General features: G+C 32.1%; 2 protein-coding genes across 2 annotated transcripts in view; one reads left to right on the top strand and one right to left on the bottom strand.

Moving 5' to 3' along the window:
* Positions 1-9,130: 9,130 nt before the first annotated feature.
* On the bottom strand, positions 9,131-10,040 carry LOC124887060. The gene is made up of 2 exons (XM_047396231.1): positions 9,957-10,040; positions 9,131-9,589 (listed from the first exon to the last, which is right to left on the bottom strand). The coding sequence occupies exons 1-2, from the start codon at positions 10,038-10,040 to the stop codon at positions 9,131-9,133; spliced, it is 543 nt and encodes a 180-aa protein (XP_047252187.1).
* Positions 10,041-13,764: 3,724 nt separating this feature from the next.
* The window catches only part of LOC107857906 (probable glutathione S-transferase), a 35,233-nt gene continuing 22,157 nt past the window's right edge, over positions 13,765-26,840 (top strand). Inside the window, exon 1 of the mRNA XM_047396232.1 lies at positions 13,765-14,073. Within this exon, the coding sequence (XP_047252188.1) occupies positions 13,765-14,073 (309 nt within the window). The remainder of the gene's footprint in view (positions 14,074-26,840) is intronic.

Here is a 26,840-nt window from a genome sequence, read left to right on the forward strand (position 1 = left end):
TTTATTTATATTCTTAGAAATGAAAATGCGTACACTGTTTTTCTTTACATCTGTCAGCTACTTTACAAAAGTAAGAAAAACGTTTCTGCAAAGTCCTAAAGTTAATGTCTAATCTAATAATGGCACTACTTGCCAAAAATCGAATAATGGCACTACTTGCCATAAAAGACTAAGAAAAGTCAAAAAACCTAAGGCTAGTTACATGATATTTACGTAAAGCTATCTAGCTATTTTATATCTTCCATATTTCTTTTTCTCCTTGAATTACTTTCTTTGTCTTCTTTCTTTATCCGTAGTTATCTTCTTTTTATTGCTCTGTATCTCTATTATTGCTTCATATCTTGCATCTTTCAGCTGTTGCTTTTATCTTCTTCTATTCCAATTGAACTTCTGGGATAATATTATCTTCTCCATTACATTTTGAACATTGATGGTCTGGATATTTATGTCCAATTAACTTGCAATATCTGGTTAATAATTCTTCCAAAATAAATTTTTCTCTAATAGCTCTGGTGATAGGTTTTATCTCTGGATTGAGTAAAGTCAAGATCCATTGCCGTTTGCCATATCTGCTTCTCGTAGTTCCTTTGAATTTGAGTATACTATTACATTACCTCTTGAATAATAACTCCATATGGGATTTCTGTTGCGATAAGTGTTTGCTAACTCTTGAAGAATTGTGGATAGTCCGATAATTCTCTTATTTGCATAAAAATTTTGTATCTTAATTCTAGGTATTTCTGGTTGTGGAATAATATCTTCTGGTATAATCATATCTCAGGTCATTCCTATTTTTACAACTTGTATAGGTGATTTAACTTCATCATACAATATCTCTGCTGGTGCCGTGTAAGATTTTAGAAAAAATAGGTTACCTTTGGTTATTCTTTTAAAAATGCTAAATTAATCATATATTTCGGGTATATTGGATATTTCATTTTCGTCTTGGGTATATATGGTACTAAGTAGTCCATATTCGTAACAGGTTTTAACTAGACTTGGTTTGATTTTGGGTAAAACAATTAGCTTATTGTATCCGGTTAGCTTCTGGGTTATATAATTCGTATGTGGTTCTTGGATGTTTATAGCTCTGGGGTTGGTATTTAAGAAGGTTTGTATTTTGTAAATATTTTTTATGTATGTTCGGGCTATATAGTTGTAGATCTTTTTGTCTTGGTTTAAACTATCTCGGTATGTGGTAATTTGTGGAGGTATGAACATAGGATCTTTTGGTGTATTTGGAATAAATGGTTTATCAAATAGCCTATTTAGGTTCATATATGTGTTTTTCCTAACTCCTTTGCTTGTACCTACAGAAGTAGATTGATAAACGTTATGGGTTTTATGGAGTGTCCCAACGTCTCCTTCTAACTCTGAAATTTTAATGTCTTCCGATCGACATAGCTCTGCACACTGCTGAGTTAGCTAATTTGTAGTTATAGACTTTAGTTTAACTTCATTAGTCTTTAGATTTTCTATTTCATTACCCATACTGTCCACTTTCATTGAAAGCGTAGTTAGGGTGTTGAATATCTTTTTTAGAGTATCCTCTTCTATTATATCAGTCTGTGTAGCTTTGTCTTGATATGTAATCTGCAATAACATTTTTGTTAATACTAATTACTTCAATTATAAATGTGAAATTTAATATATTCAAGGCTAGTCTCCGAATCTCTTTTGTTGTAACTGAATTTTGTATTTTCTTTGTTAGCCACCAACGTACCTGTGTATTATCTGTTCGTACAATAAACTTGTTATATACAATATATGGCTCAAATGCTAATAAACATTTATATAATGAGCATAATTCTTTTCTATTTATTTTTCATTTTATTTCTGTTTCATTAAACGTACCTGAGTAGTATCTACAATGGTGTTCTAATTTTTCTTCTTCATATCTATATTTAAGTACTCCTCCATAACTACATTCACTAGCATCTGCTTCTACTATATATATAAATTTTCTATTTTCATCTGGAAATTGTAATTTTGGTAATTCTTTACAAAGTATTCTTATTTTCTGAACTTGTTTTTTATCTTCTTCGTTATAATTATATTTTACATCCTTTTTTAGTTTTTTCTGTAAGGGCTTTAGATTTTCTGCTAGTTTTGGTATATATTCTTTTACTTGGTTTACTAATCCTAAAAATGATTGTAATTTCTTTTTTATATCTAATTCTTCTTTTGAATTTATTATTTTTTGTGCTATATGTTGTTGCATTTTTACTCCACTTTTATCTATTTGTATTCCTAAAAATTCTATCTGATTTTTCATAATTTCAGCTTTCTTTTCACTTAAACTTATTCCCGATTTTTCTATTATATTCGTAAATTGTTTTAATAATTTTAAATGTTCTCCTTTGGTCTTTGGATATAATAGTATATCATCTATATATACTATACAATTAGACAATTATTTAAAATAACTATTCATAAAATGTTGATATCTACCTGGTGCATTTTTATATCCAAATGGTAGTACATTCCATTCATAAAATCCTTGTGGTACCGTAAATGCGGTTAATTCCTTAGATTCTTCATCTAACTTTAAATGGTAAAATCCTGATATACAATCAAATTTACTAAAGTAATTATATCCTTGTATTTGTCTTATTTTTAATATCTTATTTGGTATTGGGTAATTATATGTCATAGTTTTTGCATTTAAATTTCTATAATCAATAACCATTCTACTTTTTCCTCTTTTTTGTTCACTATATTTATTTACTATAAATGTTGGGCTATTATGTTTACTATTACTTTTTTGTATGTATTGTTTTTCTAATAATTCTTCTATGTGCATTTTAAATTCTTTTAAATCGTCAAAATTATATGTTAATGGTTTTTGAGTTGTTGTGCTATTTTTATCTATTAATTCAATTTTTATAGTGGTTTTATGTTTTTCTCATCCTTTTAATGAATCTTCACTATATAATTATTTTAATTTTTTCTTAATTATTTCTATCTTACTTATTGAAAATATAGTTATTTCCTTTTTATTTATTGAAAATACGAACAATTCTATTGTATCTTCAGTATTTTTTATATTTTCTAATTTTTGTGTAATTTTTTTAGTTTCTTCTATCCAATCAGTTTTCTTTCTTATTTTATTAGTAACTCTTTTTGCTCTTACTTTCTGTTTACATGGTGTTGTAAACCACCAATCCGTTCTAGTTATTATATGTGGGTATAATTTATCTAAAAACGGCATTCCTAAGAGTATATCTTTTGATGTTAGCTCATAATTATAGATTTCTTCTATTGTTAATATTTTATCCTATACTTGTGTTTTTACATTCTTAGCTTTATAGGTAATTAAGCTTCATTCGTTATTAAATCCTTTAACTATTATTGGTGTCTTTAATTTATCCCATTTACTTTTTGGTAAACAATTATATCTACATAAATTAGCTTCTGCTCTTGTATCTATCATAGACGTATAATATCTACTGTAATACCCTTCTACTACTATCTTCATTAATACATATATTTTCATATCACGTTAAAGCTCTTCTTAAGAATAATTTCTCTCTATTATATGTTACAGATAATTGTGTATGCTCTATATTATATGGTTTTACTTGTTCTAGCCATTTTATTCCTAATATTATGTTTGCTTTTTGCATTTCTTCCTTTATTTCAAATTCTATTTTTATTTTTCTAACTCGTATTGTTATTTCCTTTTCGACTATATTTTTAGTGTTTATTAAGCTTCTTGGTAGATCTGGGCATATATTATTGTCAGATTTTATTTCCTCATTTTTTATTAGATATCTTGCTATATAATTTTCTTCTTGTCCTGTATTTAAGTGTATTAAATATTCTTTCTCATTTAGTGTTCCTGTTATGTAATATTGGTTTAAATTAGTTGTTGAACTTGTTTCATAACTTGTTCTTTTTGATGAACTTGATGATTCTGGTTTTTCATAAGCTATTCTTTTTGTTGTGCTTATTCTATCATTTATTATTTCTAAATTTTCTTCTATGTCTATGTCTCTATAACGGTAATCATTATTATCAATTGATTTTACAAATTGTTTGAAAGGACTTTCTATTTGTATTTTATTAATTTTATTTTTTCTCGTTATTTTATGTTTTGTTGTTAATACATATAGATTTTTACATCTTGCTGTAAATATTTTACTTCCTGGGGTTAGTTCTATTCCTGATATTTTCCAATATAATACTAATTATTTATCTATATTTTTATCTGTTATTGTTACTGAATAATTTGCACTTATTATAAATTAAAATTTTTGGTATATTAAATTTCCTTTTATGGCAGTTATTATAATTTTTTCTATTGGTTTTATAATTCTATCATCTACTAGGCATAATTCTATTGGTGTATCTATTCCTTCTCTGAAACATGCTTTTATTAATATCTCTGTACCTCCTAGGTGTACGTATTTTATTGGGTCTCTAATTTTTATATCGTTTATTTCTTTATTAATTATCCTTTTTGTTACTAGTGGTATACTAGCTTTACCTTTTGCATATCTACAGTCTATTACATGTTCTTTTTGGCTTACTACGTAGTATTCTTCTTTTCTTTTACTAAATATGTTTTTTACTATTGGTATTTTAAATATTTTTTCTACACTTAAATCTAATTCTTTTCCTTTTATTTCATCAAATATGTGACTATCAAATATTATTTTTTGATCTGTTCCTTCTTCACTTAAATATTCTTCCTTTGTTATTATTTTTATATCTTCTTCAGTCATTTAATTCATCCAATTCACTATCTATTTCATTATCTGTTTCATTCTCTGAAATTTCATATATATTGTCTTCACTTTCTAATTCGTAATCTATATAATCTATCTGCATGTATTCTGTATTTTGTATTTTTTATTTATGATATTTATTTATTTTTTGAGTTTTTTGGGTAATTTACAATCTCTATCTAAATGTTCTAATTTTCCGCAATTATAACAAGTATATTCTTTTATAGATTTCTTTTTCCTATATGGTCTTTTATGTTTATAATTTTTTACATAATATCTTTTCTTGGTTTCTTATATTTATATTTTAATTTTTTGTATTTCTTATATTTCTTATGTCTTTTTTCTTTCTTATAATATCTTTCTTCGCATCCAAATTGAGCTGCTATTTTATCTTTGCAACATGCTAAATTTCTTATTAATGTTTTTTCTATTTTTATTTATTCTTTATATTTTTCACATAGGTTTCTATACCATTTTTGTAAAAATTTTATTCTTGCTCCTAATGTATCTACTATTTTTGCTTCATCCCAACTTTTTATTATTTTTGAACTAAATGGTTCAGGTAATTTATTAAATTATAATTTTCTTATTTCTTTTATTTCTTCTGTATTTTATGTTCCTTTATAATAATATTCTTTAAATGCGCAAGTATACTCATCTATGTAACACATATTACATATTGCTAATTTTAACATTAAATTCTTATTTGTATCTTTCTCTTCATTTTGTTCTTCTTCTGTTGTTGTCATGCTGCTAAATTCATCGTTTATAGCTATTTCATATTTTTTTAATAATTCTATAGGTGTTAATTTAGTTGTAGTTGTTGATGATGTTCCTTCTGTAGGTTTATCAGTTCTTAATACCTTCTTGCTATTTTCAGTTAAATTTGAAAACCATAATTTCACTATTCCTATTAGTATTTTTTCTATATATTCTGGTGCATCTGTTACGTTTATATTATTATCTAATAATTGTTTTGTCATATATCCTATCCATAATTGTATTATTTTTTCTGTGTCTATTTCACAATCTAAGTCTAAAAGGTTATAATTTTTATTAAATATTTGTTTTGGTGTCCATTTGTCATATTCATCTTTTAGATTATATCTTTTAAATTTATTCTTATAATATGTAGGTTTTCTTATTTCTGATGTTCTAGGTATTATATTTTCATTTTCTTTTTTATCAAGAGTATTTATTTCTGTGTTTCTATTTTCTAAGTTTTCTTCATTAATTACTTCTTGTTTTTCATTGATTTCTAAATTTTTTGTATTTGTTAAAATTTCTGTATATGTTTCACTATCTTCTGAATCATAATTATCTGTTTCTTCAACATCTATTGTATTTATTTCTAATTCCCTGGTTTCTATTTCTTTATTGCTTATTTCTAATTTTTCTTTAAATTGATTTTCCCATTTAATAATTTTTGTTCTTTATCTTTTTCTTCTTTTTCTTTCTGTCTTTTTTTTCATACAAATCTTTTAGCATTTGTAGTTCTCTTTCTAATTCAGCAATTGTACTATTTTTAGTTTCTTCTATTTTTCGTATTTCTTCTGTAGTTTGTTGTTTTATTTTTTCTATTTCCTTTTTTCTTTCTATTTCTTCATTTTCTTTTTCTATTCTTACCATAACTGTCAATTTATCTTCTAATTTTAATTCTTCTTTTTCTAACATTAAATATAAATGTTCACCTATTTTCTTATACCTTCTTCTTAGATTAGAAAATACTATTTTTATTTTTAATCCTTCATGGTTTTCATATATTTTTTAATCTATTATAAATTCTTCTTTGTTCATTTTTTATTTAATTGTTAATAGATCATGTTGGTATTTATATTCTAGATTATCTATTGTCGATTCTAAATTTGATATTTCTTCTTTTTGTGCATTTATTGAGTTTTTACTAACTCCGGCAATAACGTTATATTGTAGTCTTTCTATCCTTATTTTTAATTCTTTACGTTTCTTAGATATTATTTGCTTTAATTCTTTATATTTTGGTAATTTTTGTACTTTATTCATCTAAATAATATTTTGGGGAATATCTAAATTTAGTTTTATCAAATAAGTCAGAGTTTTCTATACTGTTTAATAATTCTTCCTCTTCATAATCTTGTAATTTTTCCTCCTGTATCTATCATAGGCGTATAATATCTACTGTAATACCCTTCTACTACTATCTTCATTAATACATATATTTTCTTCTTCTAACTTTAAATGGTAAAATCCTGATTTACAATCAAATTTACTAAAGTAATTATATGTAATCTATATAATCTATCTGTATATATTCTGTATTTTATATAAGGAGTTATTATTCAAGAGGTAATTTAATAGTATACTCAAATTCAAAGAAACTACGAGAAGCAGATATGAAAAGCGTTAGGCAATGGATCGAATCTGGGATGGAGGTAGTTGGTTTAACCTGTGCCAGGTAACCAGATCTCTTATCCTTTTGTAGGTTGTAATAGTTGTTCTTGCTTGTTGGTATGGTATATTCATAGTTAATTGCCAAAAAAAGTATTCCAAAAGCGCTCTCTCTATATATATTTATTCTATATGAGATCGGATCTAAAGTAAATGTAATAACATAACGCTAAACTATCCATATCAGAATAGATAGAATGAAGTACTTACCTTATCATCAAGAAACTTACCCCAAAAACGAGCTAAAGCTCGGTCATAAGGGTCTTTAGGCAAGATGGAAGGGCCTTCAAATGTTTCACCGATGTACTCGAGAATCACCATGGACTCACAAATGGGCTTGCCATTGTGAATTAGCACTGGAACTTTTTTGTGAATTGGATTGGATTCAAGAAGCAAAGAGGATCGTTTTTTTTTGGTTATGTATAATATAAGCCTTACAACAGAAAAAAAAAAACTTGTATACATTATGGTCATTAGTAGATTTTAAGCCAGATGAATTTGAATTAATCGAACTAATGAATAACATATGAGATGAATAAAAAATATTAGTCAAAATTAAATAAACTGCGTTTGACTTGTACATATTGTAATAGGAGTATGTGTTTGGTGGCACGAGATAAATCGTCATTGCAAACGCAAACGACACTTGGATATTTTTATCTGCTAAGTGCTTGATGGAAAGGAGAGTTGATTGTCATTTTTATTTTATTTTTTTATTTTTCTACTCGATATTTGATATCAAATTGAAGTTCGATTAATATGCATTGCGCATTGCATGATTATCGTAATTATGTGTCAGTTGTTTTTTCCTTTTTTTATCTACTTAGTTTTCTATATGATTACTGAATAATAACTTGAAAAATTATGTGGCATATTTTCAAAAATATTAAAGTAACTTGAATTTTTTTTAAAATATAACTGATTGAAAACTACTACTCGTGACACCATGGTAATCATTTTTTTACTTAACTGTTTGTTGATTATTGTCTTAGCTTCATAAAATATGGTTAGTGAAAGTATTTTTGCTTGGGTTAACATTTAGAAACCCGCATAATTAAAATACATGTATAAGTTAAAGTAATTTATATATATAATTTTATGTAGTACACATAATGAAATAACTTATGCATGAATAATTAAATCTCGTATAAAATAATATAAATTTGCTCGTAGCCAGTGCCGGCCAAAGTGTAAAGCTGCTGAAGCAGCTGCCTTAGGCCTCACATTTTTGAAGGCCCCAAATTTTCCTATTAGGTGTATTATAATATTTTTTAAATAAAATATATCTATATACTTATATTTAGTGTTTTAAAGAACAAAATATGATTTTTCAACTTTTTATGTTTCTTATGTAGCATATTTTTTGAAGTTTGTTAAGAAACAAAAAAAGATGATACCTTTATATTTTGAAAAAATTAACTTTAAAACTCTTTTTTTATCTTCAATGAAACTATTTATAATTATATAAGAATCTAAGACTTGTTATAACCAAATATCCAGAATGGAATGATTTTGAATATTGATTTATTAGAAAATAGTATCACATAAATTGTTCTAAGACTTGTTTTAAAAAATAAATATGCCTAGTTAAATAGTACCACATAAATTGAGACAAATAACAGATGAAAATAAAATGGGCATCAATCCTTATATGGGCCATAAGTGAATAATATTTTCTTGCCTCTTTGTTTTCGGTTGAAAAAGACTTTTATTCATTACTTAATAAGCATCATAAGTATACAAAGCTGCAGGTATGCCCCTGGTGGGTCATTGTTTAGACTAGTAGTATTACACTTAGTACACATAATAACATTATCACACCTATTGCAATGACATAGATCACACCTATTAGTAGCTACTGGCATAACTACTGGCATATATTGCCTTACAGACGTAATATTACTATCCAGCATAGTGATAGTGTTAAGAGTAAGAGTCCAAAATTTGGCCATCAAAAGAAGTTACTGCTTTGTCTACTGCGATAGCTCTACAAATAAACAAAGGGGAACTGCCCATTCTTCAAAAAACTTGGTTACTTCTTTCTTCCTACCTTCCTTAACCAGGGTATCCACAGCTTCGTTAGACCTCCTATCTTCACGGTGTATCCCCGCGATCCCCAACTCCTGAAGAAGAACCCTGCACAAAGAGATCAAATTTTTATCAGCTACCAGTGTATCATTCAGTGCCAATTGTAATGCAGTTGAATCCGTAGCCACAATAAGTTTATCACACTGTAATTTTTTTGCCATTTTGAGACCCAAATATAGCGCTAAGGTTTCAGCATGTATAGCGGATAGAGCAGTGAACTTCGCGTTAAACCCCCACACCCAGTCTCCATAAGCATTTCTTAGCAAACCGCCAGCCCCTCCCGCATTAGAAGTGGCATCATAGGATCCATCGACGTAAAGTTTCAACCCTTCATCCGGTGGCTTCTAGCATGGTTTAGTGTACAGTTTATTCCTAGCATAATTATGGCTGCCTGCTAAGAACTTAAATTCTATAGCCCTATCCTGGCTAAGTTGGATTGGAATTGGGCTTTTTCTCTTATTGAAGAGACTATCGTTCCTGGAAAGCCATATATTCCAAAGATAAAAATGGAAATGCCTCATGCCATGTAAGGTAACTACCTATTTTTAAGTTTTTGGCCCTATTACACTGTCTTAGCCAATCCTTGGTCGATAGCTGCCTAGACTGTTCAATGAGTGTCCCCATATTATTAGCTCTCCAAAAGATTAAGACTTTGGGGCATGACCTTAGTATCTGGTCTAAGGTTTCCGTTTGTTGACAGTAAAAACACACCGGATCCACATTCATGCCAATTTTTTGTAAGTAGTAAGCAGTTGGTAGCTTGTTATGGTAAAGCAACCAAATGAAGTACTTCATTTTAGCAGGACAATGTAACTTCCAAATCCAAGTAAAGTTTTTATTACACTGAACATTTCGCTTTTCTTTACTATGAACGTATTGATAAGCTTTGGAAGTGTGGAAACGGTTGTTAGTAACAAGTGTACACTTATTTTTATCTTCCATACCTTCTATGTCAGGAATGAAAGTGGCGTAAATGGTATCCGTTATATGCCTGGGCAGCACGAGTTCGAGGGGACCTAAATCCCAACTACCATTTTTTATATAGCTTGGACACGGTAGTGTCCTCTTCTCCAAGATTGAATGTGTAGTTTACTTGGGTAGATATAGGTTGTTTAAAGGTCGACCAAGTGTCTTTCCAGAACCTAATATTCTTCCAGTCACCTAGATCCCAATTCATATTTTCCATGCAAATATTCCACCCATTCAAAATAATTTTCCAAATGGTACTACAGTTATTAGACTTACCCCTGTTGTCCACTCCAATCACCTTGTTCCTAGAGTATTTGTGAATTAATAGGGATGCCCACAGAGAGTTTTGGTTATTAAACATTTTCCAAGCAAGTTTTGCATGCAAAGCTTTATTCTTAAAAGCTGTCTTTTGAATGCCCAGGCCTCCCTCCTCTTTGGGGCTGACTAAAGTGTTCCAACTAAGAAGGTGGATTTTTTTTTCATCCGTAGTACCCCATATGAAATTACGTTGAATTTTGTCAATAATTTTAGTGATTGAAGCAGGTAGCTTAATATAATGCATAATGTGGGTCGAAATACTGTTTAGACAGGCTTTAGTCAGAGTGGTCCTACCCGCCATATTTAGGAATTTTGTTTTCCACCCCGCCAGTTTTTTCTTAAGGTTATCGATGATGAAAACTTAGTCCTGATTAGTAGGCTTTGCTCTGAAGATCGGAAATCCCAAGTACTTGCCAAAGTTCTTACAAGAGGCCATGTTAAAGAGACTAGTTATCTCATTATTATACTACTCTCACAATTATTGGAGAATAAAATCTTAGACTTTCCAACATTAGTACTTTGACCCGACTAAAGACAAAAATTATCAATAATGTGTTTTATACTTAAGCAACTATTTGTATTTGTAGTAGACATAAGGACTAGGTCATCAACGAAAAACAAGTGAGAAACTTTGGGTCCATGTCTAGAGATCCTTATAGGTTCCCGTCTACCAGCCTCTAATTCTTGGTTAATATTATGAGCTAGGACCTCAATGCATAGAATAAAAATGTACGGGGACATAGGATCGCCTTGTCTAATTCCCCTAGATGGGCTGAAGAAGTCAGTTCTAGTTCTGTTGATTAGTATGAAAACAGAGCTGGTACAAATACAGGACATGATAAGATTGATGATATTGGCAGGAAAATTAAAGAAATGAAGAGTATGATGGATAAAAGACCACTCGAGTTTGTCGAAAGCTTTTTCCAGATCTATTTTCATTATGATATTACCAAGTTTACCCTTTTTATTTTGAAAATGTTTAACTATTTCTTGAATAATAATGGCATTGTCAGCCGCTTGTCTGTTCTTAAGGAAATTCGTCTGACATGGCCCTATGATCTTTTCCATCAAAGGCCTCAGTGTTGTAGAAATTATTTTGGTAATGATTTTGTAAGAAGTATTACATAGACTAATAGAGCGGTAGTTTTGGAGGGTTTGGGCGTTTTCTCCCTTAGGAATAAGACAAATATGCGTACCATTTATGCTTTCATCAATTTTAAAGTTTTTGAAAGTTCTAAAGCAAAAGTCGTGAACAGTATGGCTCACTATATCCCAATACTTTTGATAGAAAAAAGGATGGAGGCCATCTGGGCCAGGAGCCTTAAAGGGTTGGAATGAGAAGACCGCATTCTTAATTTCAACTTTTGTTGGCATTCTTCCTAGGTCTTCCTTATCTACTTCACCCAAGTAAATCCTACTCTTCGGGATAGTGACCATGAGAGATTTTTGGTGGTTTGGGTTAAATAGGTCATTGAAGAAATCATAAGTATGGCGAATGATCCCTGCTTGATCATGTATATAGGAGTTGTTATCTAGTCTAAGGGTTACGATCCTATTTTTTTTCCTTCTAATTAGAGTCGAAGTATGAAAGAATTTGGTATTCGCATTACCCTCGTTAAGCTAATTAATCCTCGATTTCATCTTCCAATAGTCTTCTTCCATTTTTAGAATTATGTTAAAGTCATCTATAAGTTCTTTTTCTCGTTTCTGGAGGAAAGAGCTATATAAGTAGTTATTCGATTGTTGAATACCCCTAATTCTACTTAACAAATTATTCTTACGAGCAAAGATATTACCAATATTAGTGCATGCCCATGTAGATGCTTTATGAGCAAATATGTGGACAACATTTTTAAGTGTCGGGTTGTTTTCCCATACCTGAGTGATTATTTTTTTTAAAATTCGGGTGCATTTCCCACATTTTTTTAAGACGGCAAATTTTTCCCTAAGCGTTGGATCATCATTATACACTGTGATGAGCAATGGACAGTGATCCGAATGGGTACGTGGCAGGTGAAGCACGTGAGCATTCAGATAAGATACCAACCAATCATGCGTTGCAAGAATCCTATCTAGCTTTTCTAAAATGAGAGAGCTATGATTTTTGAATCTTTTATTTAGCCAAGTGTATTTACTACCTTTAAATCCTAAGTCAATAAGTTCACAGTGGTTAATCATATTGAGGAAGTCAGAAGAACAAGAACGGTCAATCAACTTACCTCTTTTTTTTTTCTGCATTTGATAGGACTTCATTGAAGTCTTCTCCCATCAACCACTTACCTTTGTAGTTATCCTTTATATTTTTCAGATTCTCCCATAGCATTTTATGTACTAGTATAAATACAGCTAAATAACCAAGAGTATGTTTTTGTCTTACCTTGACAATAACATATATTTCCTGATCTGTGGTTGCAATATCATCCAGCTCAAGAAGAGAGTCATCCCATATGACTGCCAACCCTCCAGCATTTTCCACATCGAGAACTTCAATGATACAGTTGAAGGGGAAATCATTTAGTAGAGGTAAGTGGTCTTGTATTTTTGTTTCGAGCAAGGTAACATGTAGTGGCTTGTATCAACATCATCTTAATCTTAAAAAGGAAGAAGGATTTGAAACTTTAATACTGTTTTAAAAAGAAACTTTCATAATCTTTTAGCAAATAATAAAATTCTAAGTAAGAAATATGTCTTAGGAGAGATTAAATGAACTACTTTTTTTTTTTTAAAAAAAGATATTAGAAGAGATTCATTACTGAAAAAATTGGTAATGACTTTACCTATCAAAATAAAATTAAAAAGAAATAGATTTCAAATGATATATATGAATTTTTTCTTGTTCTTTTTCACAAAAAAAATATTATAAAGACCTCCTCATAAAATTTTGCTTTAGGCCAATATATTGATTGAGCTGCCCTGCTCATAGCTAATTATTTAACCAGCTGTCAAAAGCCCTCAAGTTGACAGTAAAAAAAACCCAACTATATAATCACTTTTGACTCATCATTCACCCAAAGATTGTCTTATGTGTGATGCCTACTTAAGAAACTTCCTTGTTCCAAAAGAACTATACTTTTGACTTCCTCATATTGTAGTACACAAAGACAATAGCCAAAATAATGAAATTAAAGAAGAAAAATACTCGTTCTTGGCCAACAAGAAACTTTCAAACTTATAAGAAAAAGAGGAAATCAGAGTACTAATCCATCACTAAGACATATCTTCTAACACAAAAATGACAGAAGTGAAGTTGCTTGGTGTTGGTAGTAGTTCTTATAGTCGTAGAGTTGAATGGGCTTTGAAAGTTAAGGGAGTTAAATATGAATTTATAGAAGAAGATCTACAGAATAAAAGCCCTTTTCTTCTTGAATCTAATCCTGTTCTCAAGAAAATTCCAGTGCTAATTCACAATGGAAAGCCCATTCGCAAGTCAATGATTATTCTTGAATATATTGATGAGGCATTTGAAGGCCCTTCCATTTTGCCTAAATATCCTTACGAAAGCGCAATTGCACGTTTTTGGGCTAAGTTCCTCGATGGAAAGGTGAGTTGAATATTACCATAACTTTTTGTCTTGTTCTTTTGATGAGTTAATCTTACATATGATCATTAAATTTGTCACTATAGTAAAAAAATATAAATTTATTATGTTGTATATTAAATAACTAATTTAAGTGTAAAATCACCGGAGGTTAAATTTTTGACATAGGGCAGCCACCTTCCTGGGGTTTGGGCCACAAGTGTCAAAAGAGTTTTAAAATGAGGTGTAAGTGACACAAGTCTTAATTATTAGTTAGAGGTGACAATTACTTTATTATGGATTAAGAAAGTTGGGAAAGCTTGAAAATAAGCAACAAGTTTTTAAATTTATACTTTGATCCCTATGTATACCTAAAATAACGGGAAACGGAGGAAAAAAAGACGTCTTTCTCTCTCTTCTCATCCATTGTTGTTTTCTCTCTCTTAGCAATTTTTATTATTCATTGTTTCTATTTTTGCTGCTTTATTCATCATCTTTTGCTTCATTATCATCATCTTCTACTTCATTATCATATTCATCTTCTTCTTGTCGACTATTTGTTGTTGTTGTTGTTGTTGGTACAACGCTACTACTGCGATCTGATCAATTTCTTAGGTCAAATTTTGTTTACTACATCACTTTCCACTTTGGCATTACTTCATAGGTGACTTTGGTAAGTGAAATTATGATTTTTATTCGTATTTGTCATCTGGATACACTTCTGTTTTTCCAACAATGGATAGAACCCCGATCATGAATCCAGCATAAGTACCCATAATTTAAACAGATCAATCATCTGGTGCATCAGATGAGCAATCTGTTGCATCAGACTATTTATCTATTGCATCAGACGTATTATCTGTTGTATCAGGATATTTATCTGTTGCACCAGACTAATTATCTGTTGCATCAGAATGTTTATTTGTTGCACCAGACTAATTATCTGTTGCAACGAATGATTAATCTATTTGAAACAATACAAATCAACCCATGCCATAAACTCAACAGATAACCAATATGTTTTCAACTTTTGCTATTGCTACTGGATTCAAAATTATTCCTTACGTCCAATTATCCGTCCCAAATTTCCTAATTCGATTTCTTGTTTTACTTGTCTTTTTCATTAATCAAGAAAAGATTAAAAAAAATCCAAGTTTTACCCTTTGGATTAATCACTTTTTCTTTAAATTAAAATGGAAACATTATTTAATAGGGGGACTATACGCCGACCGACATTAAAAGCTTTCTTCTCTTATGAAATTTTGACTGAATAGCAAACAATGGTTATTTCAAACACGTCTACTATCCCACCAACTGATCAGTGGGTTATGGTAAACTAGACATGTTATTAATTATTTTTCTTAATAAATGTGTAATCTCAATTTGGGACGGGTAATTTGAGATGAAGGGAGTACAAATTAAAATGTCAGATCCAAGTAAAGCAATAAACTAGTCATCTGTTGAAACAGACTATTTATCTGTTACATCAACTCCTTATCTGTTGCAATATGAGTAATCTATTTTGAACAACACATCAACCCCTGCCATAAACCCAACAGATAAATCTTGCTATTGCTACTGGATTCTAAATTATTCCTTTTTACGTCGAATCATCGACATGCTTGTTGAGAAGATAATAGACATAATGAAAATTAAATATGGATTAAAACATCAAAGATCAAACATAATTTATTTATTAAACAAAAACAAATAAAAATACATATAATAGACTAAAAGAAAAATAGTAATCTAATTATCATCATCATCATCATCATCATCATCATCATTGTCAGATGGTCAATCTTTAACCGAAAGTAGCAAGGCCCTCCTTAGCCTGTGTATCTTGTGGAGCATTCTTGCTCTAACTCCTCCCAGTTCCTATTCCAAGTCAGGAACTTGATTCTGAAGTTCATTCACGGCGTCTTACAGAAAAGCAACGTCCCACACTGGGTCAGCCATAATCTTATCTTCTAGAGTGTAATATGAAAGACGAGTTGTAATAAATAAATAGAGTGTAGTTGAATTAACGATTGAGTAAGGAGGGACCTAGTTATAGAGGATAGAATTTGAATGAGAGGTAAAAAGACGCGACTATTCACCTCCATACATTAATTACATTTTTGATTAAATTAAGAAAATAAATATTGTGATATAAGTCATGACTTTTCAGATACTTATTATTAATTAGTTCTTTCGAAGAACCATTTTTATTGAGTTGTGGCAACAGATTCTATATCTGTTGCATCAGATAACACATCTGTGACAACAGATACATTATCTGTTACAATAAATATAAAATATGTTGCATCAGATAACATATCTGTTGCAACATATAATCTAACTGTTCACCTCCATTTATTAAATATAATTTTTATTAATATAAAAAGTAATGACTTACTTAAATTAAGAAATACTGTGATAAGTCATGACTTTTTAGATTATTATTAATTAGTTCATTCCAAGAACCGCTTTTATTGAGTTGTGACTCGATATAGGTTGCATCAGATAAATCATCTGTGACAACAGATATATCATCTGTTGCAACCATAGTGAACTTGTTGTATCAGATAATTTATTTGTTGCAACATATAATCTACCTTTTTTAAAAAAATAACTATTACCATATCATTAATCCAAATTTGCTTACTTTTTTATTTTATAAATTAAAAAACACCTTTTCAAATTCCTTAATAAAATAATAACTATTTTATTATATAATAAATAATGTAAAAAATAAATTCAAAAATAAAAATGGTGAAAGGTCACAATTAGTTATTAAAATTGTGGTTATAAATTGTGTTTATCATTTATTTATGAAATATTTTTCATATTGAATAATCGGAAAGTCATGTCTTTTTCTTTTCACCCTCTCAATAACAACAATAACCTTTTTTTATTAATAACCGCCAGGTGCAACATATGATCGATCTGTCATAGCAGATTAACCTCTAACTATTGACACAAATTGCTACTCAATCCCTACCACCAATCGTCGACATGTTGAGAACAAGGAATAAACAAAATGATTATTATTAAATACTAAATAAGAATTAAAAATTCAAAGTTGACAACAAAATGAAATGAATGTTCATAGATTTTTAAATCCCTTGGGTAGATCCGATATACAAAAGGAGAAAAATAATTGTTAAAATAAAAAACATTACCTAATTATTATTACTACTATTCTTATTATTGTCAATCGGACATTTTTCATCCGGCAGCCTTGCTCCGAAGTCAGTCAAATCTCCCTGGAGTTCATCAAACTGCCTTTGAAGTTCACGCAAGGACTCAATATGAATATTCTTGTACGAATCTGGATCATCCATATTTATAAGGAGAGACCTATTTATAAATTATTGTATCTCAGAAAGAAAAGAAAATTGCTTTAAAATAAATCTAACATATGGGTAATCTGTTGCAAAATATATTATTTCTGTTAGATAACTTACAATATACTGGCAATCTTTTGCAACAGATGTATATATTTGTTTGATTTCTACAACAGGTTGATCAACTGTCGTAACAGATATCTTCAATTGTTTGACAATATAAAAAGATATGTCATCTGTTGCAACAAACTAGTCATCTGTTTATTCAATTTAAGCCACAGATGGTCTAGAAGAATAAGGTACGTGCCGATGGATCCACTATCATATATGTGGAATTTAAGTATGTATTACTGATAAGGTCACCGGGACAACACACATAAAGTACAATGTTTTTGTGAATATAGTTTTTAACCGATTAGGCATTGATCATTCAAACAAGATCCTGCATTGTACCGTTAAGTTTGATGGGTTTGAAATTGATAAGGCTGAGGACCTCATGAAGATGGTGCAGATACCCTGTTACGAATTACTGATGGTTCTTGCTCGTGTTTATGCGTGTCAAGTTTTGAGAAGGGATCAATATTTGTCATCACTGCAAAGAACCAATAGCGATTGGACTTAACTTTAAGTGTGCATTGGACCCTTAGAATGCCCTCGAAGCCTCGCACTGCATCAAACAAGAATGGAAAACCAATATAGTTATTGCCCCGACCAAAATTTATATGGTTGGGTTGCTCGCTCGGGTGATGATTATATGCCAGAAGGTGCGGTAGGAGAATGCTTTCGAGGGAAAATGGGTGGTTGATGGAAGATTATATCATCTGAGCTAATTGAAGAAGAGACATAGGGTATAAAGTTACTTCTAACGAATCTGGCCGATGGAATTATCTTAACAGATGCGAAATCTGAATCAATTGCAAATATGAAAGTGTATCCGATAATGTAATTTCATCTGTTGTATCTCTGAAAGAAAAACAATGCAGATGGACACTTTGCTAAGGACCTGTGTGGTCAAGATTATTACCTAGGTAGAAAATAGGAGAAGACCAACAAAGCAGCCTCACAGGCATCGAGGGTAGAAATGATGTTCAGCAAGTCTAGAAAACTTACGCCAACAACAACTGCAGTTAAAATAAGAAAACTAAGCGAAGGTGGCAATTTATGAATTTTAAATTTCATCCCATGACTTCTTGTTTGTGTTTTCGATCAGGTCCACTGCCGTTGACATGATTGGAAGCACAAACAAGATTAAAAGGCAAATAGAGTATAATTACTTACTTAGCAATATGGATTAATTGATTGTGCCTTAGCATGCTTTCAACATTCCTTGGAGAAGATCAGATGCTTGCTGTAGTATGTGAATCCCGATAATTTTCAAGCTTGCCTCCAGCTTGTTGATTCTCTATTCAAATTGGTCGTTGCTATCTTTGAAGTTGGTAAGGGGTTCCTCATCTCTTGTAAGCTCGATCAGGAACACTACCTTCAAAGTTGTGGCATTCTAGAAGCCCTTCAGAACACTTTCTTCAGAAGCCTTAAAGGATACATGGAGGGTCGCTGTGTTTGTTTTAGGTCAAAATGTATTGATGCATGTTGAAGATGTGGTCTTAACAGTTGAACAACACAGTTTTATCGAGCATTGATCCATGCATCTTGCTCAACCAATTTGATAAATTAGTAAGCATGGAGTTACGTAGCGTGTGATCTAAACCGGATCTACCAAGCCTATCAAATATTACGTAGCTCTGAGCTCATTGCCCTATCAAAAAAATATGCCCGAGTTAGTGCACAAATCAAACAAGCCCTATCTGTCAACCTTTCTGCTGATCACTCTAGTGCACAAATCAAACAAGCCCTATCTGTCAACCTTTCTGCTGATCACTCTTCTCTAATATAGATGACAAGATATCTGCTATGCAAAAGTCTACACCATTGCCAGACATACTTGCCTGGGAGCAATTCTTCAGAAGACATCAATAGATATCTTCAGAAGAATTGCTCTCAGGCAAATATGTCTGGCGACAGTGTAGAATTTTGCATAGTAGATATCTTGTCATCTATATTGGAGAAGAGCGATCAGCAGAAACGCTGAGAGATTGAGCTCGTTTGATTTGTGCACTAACTCAGTCATATTATTTTGATAGAGTAATAATCTTAGAGTTACGTAACGTTTGATAGGCTTGGTAGAGACGGTTTAGATGACACGCTACGTAACTCCATGCTTACTAATTTATCAAATTGGTTAATCAAGATACGTGGAGCAACGCTCGATAAAAATATGTTGTTCAACTGTTGGGACCACATCTTCAACGTGCATCAACACATTTTGACCTAAAACAAACACAGAGACCCTACATGTATCCTTTAAGGCTTCTGAAGAAAGTGTTCTGAAGGGCTTCTAGAATGCCACAACTTTGAAGATAGTGTTCCTGATGAGCTCACAAGAGACGAGGAACTCCTTACCAACTTCGAAGACGGCAACGACCAGCTTGAATATAGAATCAACAAGCTGGAGGCAAGCTTGAAAATTATCGGAATTCACATACTACAACAAGCATCTGATCTTCTCCAAGGAATGTTGAAAGCATGTCAAGGCAAGAAAACACAATCAATTATAACCATATTGCTAAGGAAGCAATGATACTCTATTTGCCTTTCCCATCTCATTTGTGGTTCCGATCAGGTCAACGACAGTGGGACCTGATCGAAAACACAAACAAGAAAGCATGGGATGAAATTTAAAATTTAGAAATAGCCGCCTTCGCTTAGATTTCTTATTTTAACTGCAGTTGCTGTTGGCATAAGTTTTCTAGACTTGCTGTACATCATTTCAACCCTGGATGCCCGTGAGGCTTCTTTGTTGGTCTTCTCCTATTTTTTATCTAGGTGATAATCTTGATCATGCAGCTCCCTATCAAAGTATCTATCTACATTGTTTTTCTTTCAGAGACAAAACAGATGAAATTACATTACCGGATATACTTTCATATTTGCACTTGATTCATATTTTCGTATCTATTAAGATAATTCCATCGGCCAGATTCGTTAGAAGTTACTTTCTACCCTATGTCTCTTCTTTAATTAGCTCACAGATGATATAGTCTTCCATCAACCACCCATTTTCCCTCGAAGGCATTCTCCTACCGCACCTTCTGACATATAATCATCACCCCGAGCAAGAAACCCTACATATAAAAGTTGGCCAGGGCAATAACTATATTGGTTTTTCATTCTTATTAGATGCAGCGCTAAGCTTTGAAGGTCCTCTAAGGGTCCAATGCACCCTAAAAGTTAGTCTAATCGCAATTGAATCTCTTTACAATGACACCAAAAGTAGATTCCTTCACGATGATTGAAAAACAAACATGAGCAACAACCGACATTAAATCTTAACAGGGTATCAGAACCATATTTATGGTCCCTCAGCCTTATCAGTTTGGACCTATCAAACTTAAATGCAAAATTGTAGACATCTTGTTTGAACGATCTATGACTAATCAGTAGAAACAACATTCACAAAAGCAGTGCACTCTGTGTGTGTTTTCACGATAACATCATTAGTAATACATACCTCCCACATATGAATTAGTTCTATCTACAAGCAGATTATTCCTCCGAACCCATCTTTACTGCAGCCTCTTACGATAGTCCATCAAAAGTTGATCAACTATCAGTTCCTTATATCTAGAACAAAGAGGAAAAAATTAATATCACAAAAAGAATTATCCATCTGTTGCATTAGATGTGGAGTCTGCTGCAACTGATATGGAGTCTGTTACAACAGATGTGGAGTCTGTTACAATAGCTGTGGAGTCTGATGGAATACATCAAACCAGCCTTTCTGGTGGTTTTATTTGTTCCAACAGTTTCTCCATCTATTGCAACATCAACAACAGCATAAACATCAACAACAAAGAAACAACAACATTTGTTCCAACAACATCATTAACAACAAAGAAACAACTTCCTTTGTTTCAGAACCATCAACAACACCACACCACAAGTTCAAACAATGCCAACCCCACCATCAACATCAATAAGTGCATCAACAATAAATAAACACATAATATACATACAAAAAAATATGATACTGCCAACAAGGCTTTTAAACTTCTCCCAACAGATGACTTTTTTCTCATATTGTAATAAAAATTCTCGATTTGTTTATTCAACATTCAAAAGTTCCTTTAAACTTTTTTAATAAATATGATATGGGTAAATAGTAATTAAATAAAAAAATAGATGTAAATAACTTGCAAAAAAGAAGACGAGAATAAAGAGCAATAATGAACCATACCTTAATATCAAAAAGGGGATCAAAATAGAAATTTAAGTCGAGGAAAGATATGGATCGGTTTTGATCCGAAAAGATCTTCTTTATGAGAAGAGAAGAGAAAAGAGACGAAAAAGGTTGTGACCCTAAAGAGGAGAAAAAGAAAAAGATATGAGAGTTAAATAAAATAAACTGTACCTGAAGAAAGAGATGAGATAATTTCTAATTTATATAGATATATGCATTGTGTACGTAGACGTGGTGGTTTTCAATAATCAGTAATTAATATTCATTTATTTCATTAATAATTTGAGGGGAACGAGGAAGACTAAGACTACCGACATTGAAAAGACAAGACAAGACTGCTCAATGAACTCACTTTTGAGATATCCAAGAAACATTTTTTACTGCCTTTAGTAGTATGTACTACTACTTGATATTATCAACTCAAACCAGAAGCTTACTTTAAAATTAAAAGAGAAAAAAAGATTTTCAAATAGATATGTCATCTGTTGCAACATATATAAATATCTGTTTAGAAATCCGAACAGCTCAGTCATCTGTTACAATAAATATAAATATCTGTTTAAAAATCTCAACAGATAAAAATCTGTGACAACAGATAAAAATGTTCATTTGATAATTAATTAAATCAAATATGTCATCTGTTACAACAGATATAAATATCTATTTGAAAATTTCCAACAGGTTAGTCATCTGTCACAACAGATGCAAATTTCTATTTTGATAATTAAATTAGATATGTCATCTGTTGCAACAGATATGAATACCTGTTTGAAAATTTTCAATAGCTCAGTCGTTTGTTGCAACATATTTAATTGCAATTGATTTAGGTGTAACTAGGGATGAATGCATGAGCTCACAGACTACAAATCCAATCAAGTCTTTACAATTGCATGACATTGGTATTGCGTTCATCCCGACCCGAGTCGTCGATCGATCACTCTGAGTTGAAATGAGTTCTCATCAACTTAATGTTAGGATAGTGATAGTACCTAAGTTGATTTGGGTGAAACTAGGGATGAACGAATGAGCTCGCAGGGTCAACCACAAATCCAATCGAGTCTTTGCAATTGCAAGGCGTTGGTATTACATTCATCCCCACCCGAGTCATCGATCGATCACTCAGAGCTAAAATGTGTTCTCATCAACTCAATGTTAGGATAATGATAGTACCTAAGTTGATTTAGGTGGAACTAGGGATGAATGAATAAGATCGTAGGGTCAGCTACAAATCTGATCAAGTCTTTGCAATTGCATAATGTTGGTATTACGTTCATCCCGACCTGAGTCATCGATCGATCACTCTGAGTTGAAATGAGTTATCATCAACTATAACGACCCAAAATTGCCTCTCGGGATGTCACACGGTGCCTAGGGTCTCAAGTGACCCCAAGCTAACTCTTCTATTGGTACAACTCATAAGCTACAGAATAAAATGCATAAATCTAAAAGAATAAGGTGGAAGAGAACTCTAATACGAATTTGCTCAATACAAAATTGAAGTCACAAGGTTACAACTCTGATTTTACAATAAAACTGAGACTCAACACATCAACTCCTATCGACTATCTATGAAAACTTTACTAGTACTGACCATGGGTAGCTGGGTCATGACTCCCAACCACCCCAACTCAATATGACTGAATAAGGAAAATACAACACTTTTCTATTATATCACTGACTCATGGCCCTGAATCAAAAGAACCCATCACCTGATGACTGGAAGTAGCGAACTGATTGGGCGGGGTATATGCGCTAAAATCTTGTACCTACATTATGAGACCATGTAACACATAGACATATTGGTGAATCAGTACTTTAAAGATGTACTGAGTATGTGGGGGTGAATGTACATGTATAAAACAGTGTCAATTTTTGTCAATCAAGTCATGCATGTAATATGGGATGACTCACATGGCTTGAACAAATATAAAATGTAAAGCTCATAAATCATGTAAGATTAAGAGTGTAGCACAGATCTCTTGAGTCATCATACTTTAACTTGAAATCACAAATCTCCTCTTATTCTCAATACTCAAGGGATAAAGGAACTTTACACGATACTTTCAAATCATTCATATGTCTCATGGAGAGTAAAACTTCATCAATGCTCAAGATCTCATAACTCTTTTTGAACTCAAATACTTGAAATTCGGAATCATATAGCTTGAAAACATACTTGAAGGCATTTCATTCACTTTAGGAAAATATCTCATTTCAAGTTTTAGGGAAAATCATTCTATCTCAAATGGGAAAAACATTCTAGTTTATGGAAACAACTTATCCCAATGCTTTATGAAAATATTATAACAAGAGAAGATGCTTTCATTTAGAAAAATAACTCACATCAAGAAAATACCTTGATTAGGGAACATCTTTGTAATTCAACCATTTAGTAAAATAGACTACAGGGAAGGAAAATAAGTATTTGATCTCAAAGTTCGAAAGGCAAGGGAGGTTCTCATAACCGACATAAACCATGCGAGCTACATGAAATCCAACGTTTTGTCCTCCTAAGGAAGAGACCCCACGTTGGGGAGGAGCGTCATACTCTTGCCAGGGAGTATAACCTAGGTCTAGTGATTACTAAATGAAACTCGGCCTCGGGCCTAATCATAATCATCATAAACTCGGCCTCAGGCCCAACCTACGGTGGCACGTGGTTTTGGGGGTAAGAAAGCATAGTAATTTACCCGCTCGGTGCTAAATACTACTCCCTTTAGATTATCTGGGCTCATCTCATAAAAATCCACTTTTTGAACAATCACATGGTTCACCACGAACCCAATAATCAAATCGATAATCTCATATAGTGAAGTGGATTTGAAAGCTCAAGGACCATTAGGTCAATTCATTTCTCAATCATCTCAAAATACTAAAAAATAGGTACTTTTAGCACAAGAGTTCACAATTTCACAAGTCTCAAATAGGCTTTACTAACCCATAGTTCAATCTCAAGTTAAAGCATATCAGGAGCATAATATATAACATATAGGTTCATAAATCATGTGAAAATCTTGGAATTTCAGCAATTTACCTCAAAATATCAATATAGCCATATGCTTTAATATCTCAACAATGCAAATATTAGCTTATCAAGGAGTAAAATCATGGGGTTTATACCCAGCTATAAATACTCAAGAAAACATGTAGAAACCATGTCATTTGACTCTTAATTCATGGGAAATATCAATATAATGCATTCAATAATAATGGGTAAAAACCCAATTCAAATTCATGTAAAAACCTCATATATTTCAAGAATTTCATGATGTAAATAGCCTTTTGGGCACAAGGGTGAAAGGGTTACCCTTGTTCAAAAACCCCACATACCTTGAATTAGAAGCTTTGGATGAACTCTCACTTTTGGAACTCTATTCGTACTCTCAAATGAGGGTTCTTGAGGCCCTTGACTTGGGGACTTTGATTCTTGACTCAATTTAGAGAATCCATGGAGGATTCTTGAGATTCTTGGAAGAGGCTTTGGATACTTAGGGCTTATGTTGAGAGAAAACTTGAGAAAATCCTTATAGGATGCTTGAAAATGGCTTTGATTTAGTGTTTCCACGATTTTATAGTTTGAAAAAATTCCAAAATGCCCTTTTTAAACATCTGTACAAAACTGGAAAAATTAAACTGGAACCCGATTTCACTGGCCTCCGCAATGCGCCACTTATCGCGGTGGCTCACTAGAAAATGACAATTGGGAATTTGGGCTTCTCCGTGACACGCCATTATCGCGGAGTCCCACTGGTTCCCGTGACACTCCACTATCGTGGGGTACCACTGGAAATTGACAATTGCTAAATAAACCATCTCCGTGACGCGCCACTCACTCAAATGATGCAATTTAACGACTAAGGCTTAAATTAGTCATAACTTCTTACCCGAGTGTCGGATTTGGGCAAATCTTATATCGATGGAAAGCTTATTTAATGATCTATATTAGGAAAAGTCGATATTAGGGAAATTCGACGCGGTTTAAAATATTTCAAACTTGGGAAGACACCTCTCAAACCTTTTTAAGGCCAGAAATGCCCTTCAATCGATACACTCTGAGGCCCAAACTACGAGGGAATTCTGCTGGGTGTTACAATATCTCCCCCTTGGAGTTTGGGAAAGGTAGATTGTACGCAGTCCATACCACTACCTTTAAAGAAGTAGAGAGACAGTTTTTGATAGACCTCCGGCTCAAGATAGAAAGGTAGTATACAAAGGCTTCAAAAACATAAGACACCATAAAACAACATAGGTACGACATCCACAACGAATTGTACATTGTCAAATCAAGGACATCAAAGCCCACCTAATTACCGACTACGACTCATCCATACCCTTAGCCCTCTATCCTAATGCTTTTTCTCTAAATCTTCTTATCCAGGGTCATGTCCTTAGTCATCTGCAACTGCCCCATGTCACGCTCTATCACATCACTTCCCAAAGTGTAATGCCAACTCATAAAACTACCTCCTGAGATACACATCATCCTTCTATAGCCCCAATAGTCATAATTTACTACTTAACGCTTAGAATGGGTACCTCTAAATCTCTGATAAACCATACCACTCCTACCATAGCCTATCACTAGATCGCCTATAACTTATGTCTCTAGACCATAAGAATCAAATCACACACAACACCTTTATTCATAACTCCTTAACTTAGCTATCACGGATATCATTCACTATCTCCCTAGTCCCACCTAGCAAGTCAGCGCTACTACTAACCAGATAATATGCAATAATCCTCGAGGAGAAATGCAAACTCAAGGAACCTTAGGCGCACTTCTATATCATACATACAACATCGAACTTGATTATGAACTAAACAAACTTAGGCCCTTGCACAAACTGTTCAAGTCTATTAGATAACTTTCCTATAACTAGTACCATCAAACAAGAAGTCATCTCCTCCACTTTCATGACCACCAATCATTCAAACTTACTGTCTAGCGCTAATCTTACTCGGACGTTATGAAATAAAACATCAACAATACTATAAAACCGCATGCACACTCGAACTTCATAACCAATAATAATCGATCGCAATTACATGGCCCATCTTATTTCCAATTCATCAACACATCCTTTTTTTACACATCATTACTATCCACCTATTTATACATCCCCAACTTAGTTCATAACCCTATAAGTTTTGACCAAACCCCA

This window comes from Capsicum annuum, chromosome 9, assembly GCF_002878395.1.
Source record: "Capsicum annuum cultivar UCD-10X-F1 chromosome 9, UCD10Xv1.1, whole genome shotgun sequence".
In the NCBI taxonomy this organism is placed as follows: Eukaryota; Viridiplantae; Streptophyta; class Magnoliopsida; order Solanales; family Solanaceae; genus Capsicum; species Capsicum annuum.

Excerpts from the sequence above, each read along its gene's own strand:
- LOC124887060 (XM_047396231.1), bottom strand. The coding sequence starts at position 10,040 with ATGAAGTACTTCATTTGGTTGCTTTACCATAACAAGCTACCAACTGCT. Across the intron at positions 9,590-9,956 it reads TTGGCATGAATGTGGATCCG|AAGCCACCGGATGAAGGGTT; the intron begins GTGTGTTTTTAC and ends AAACCATGCTAG.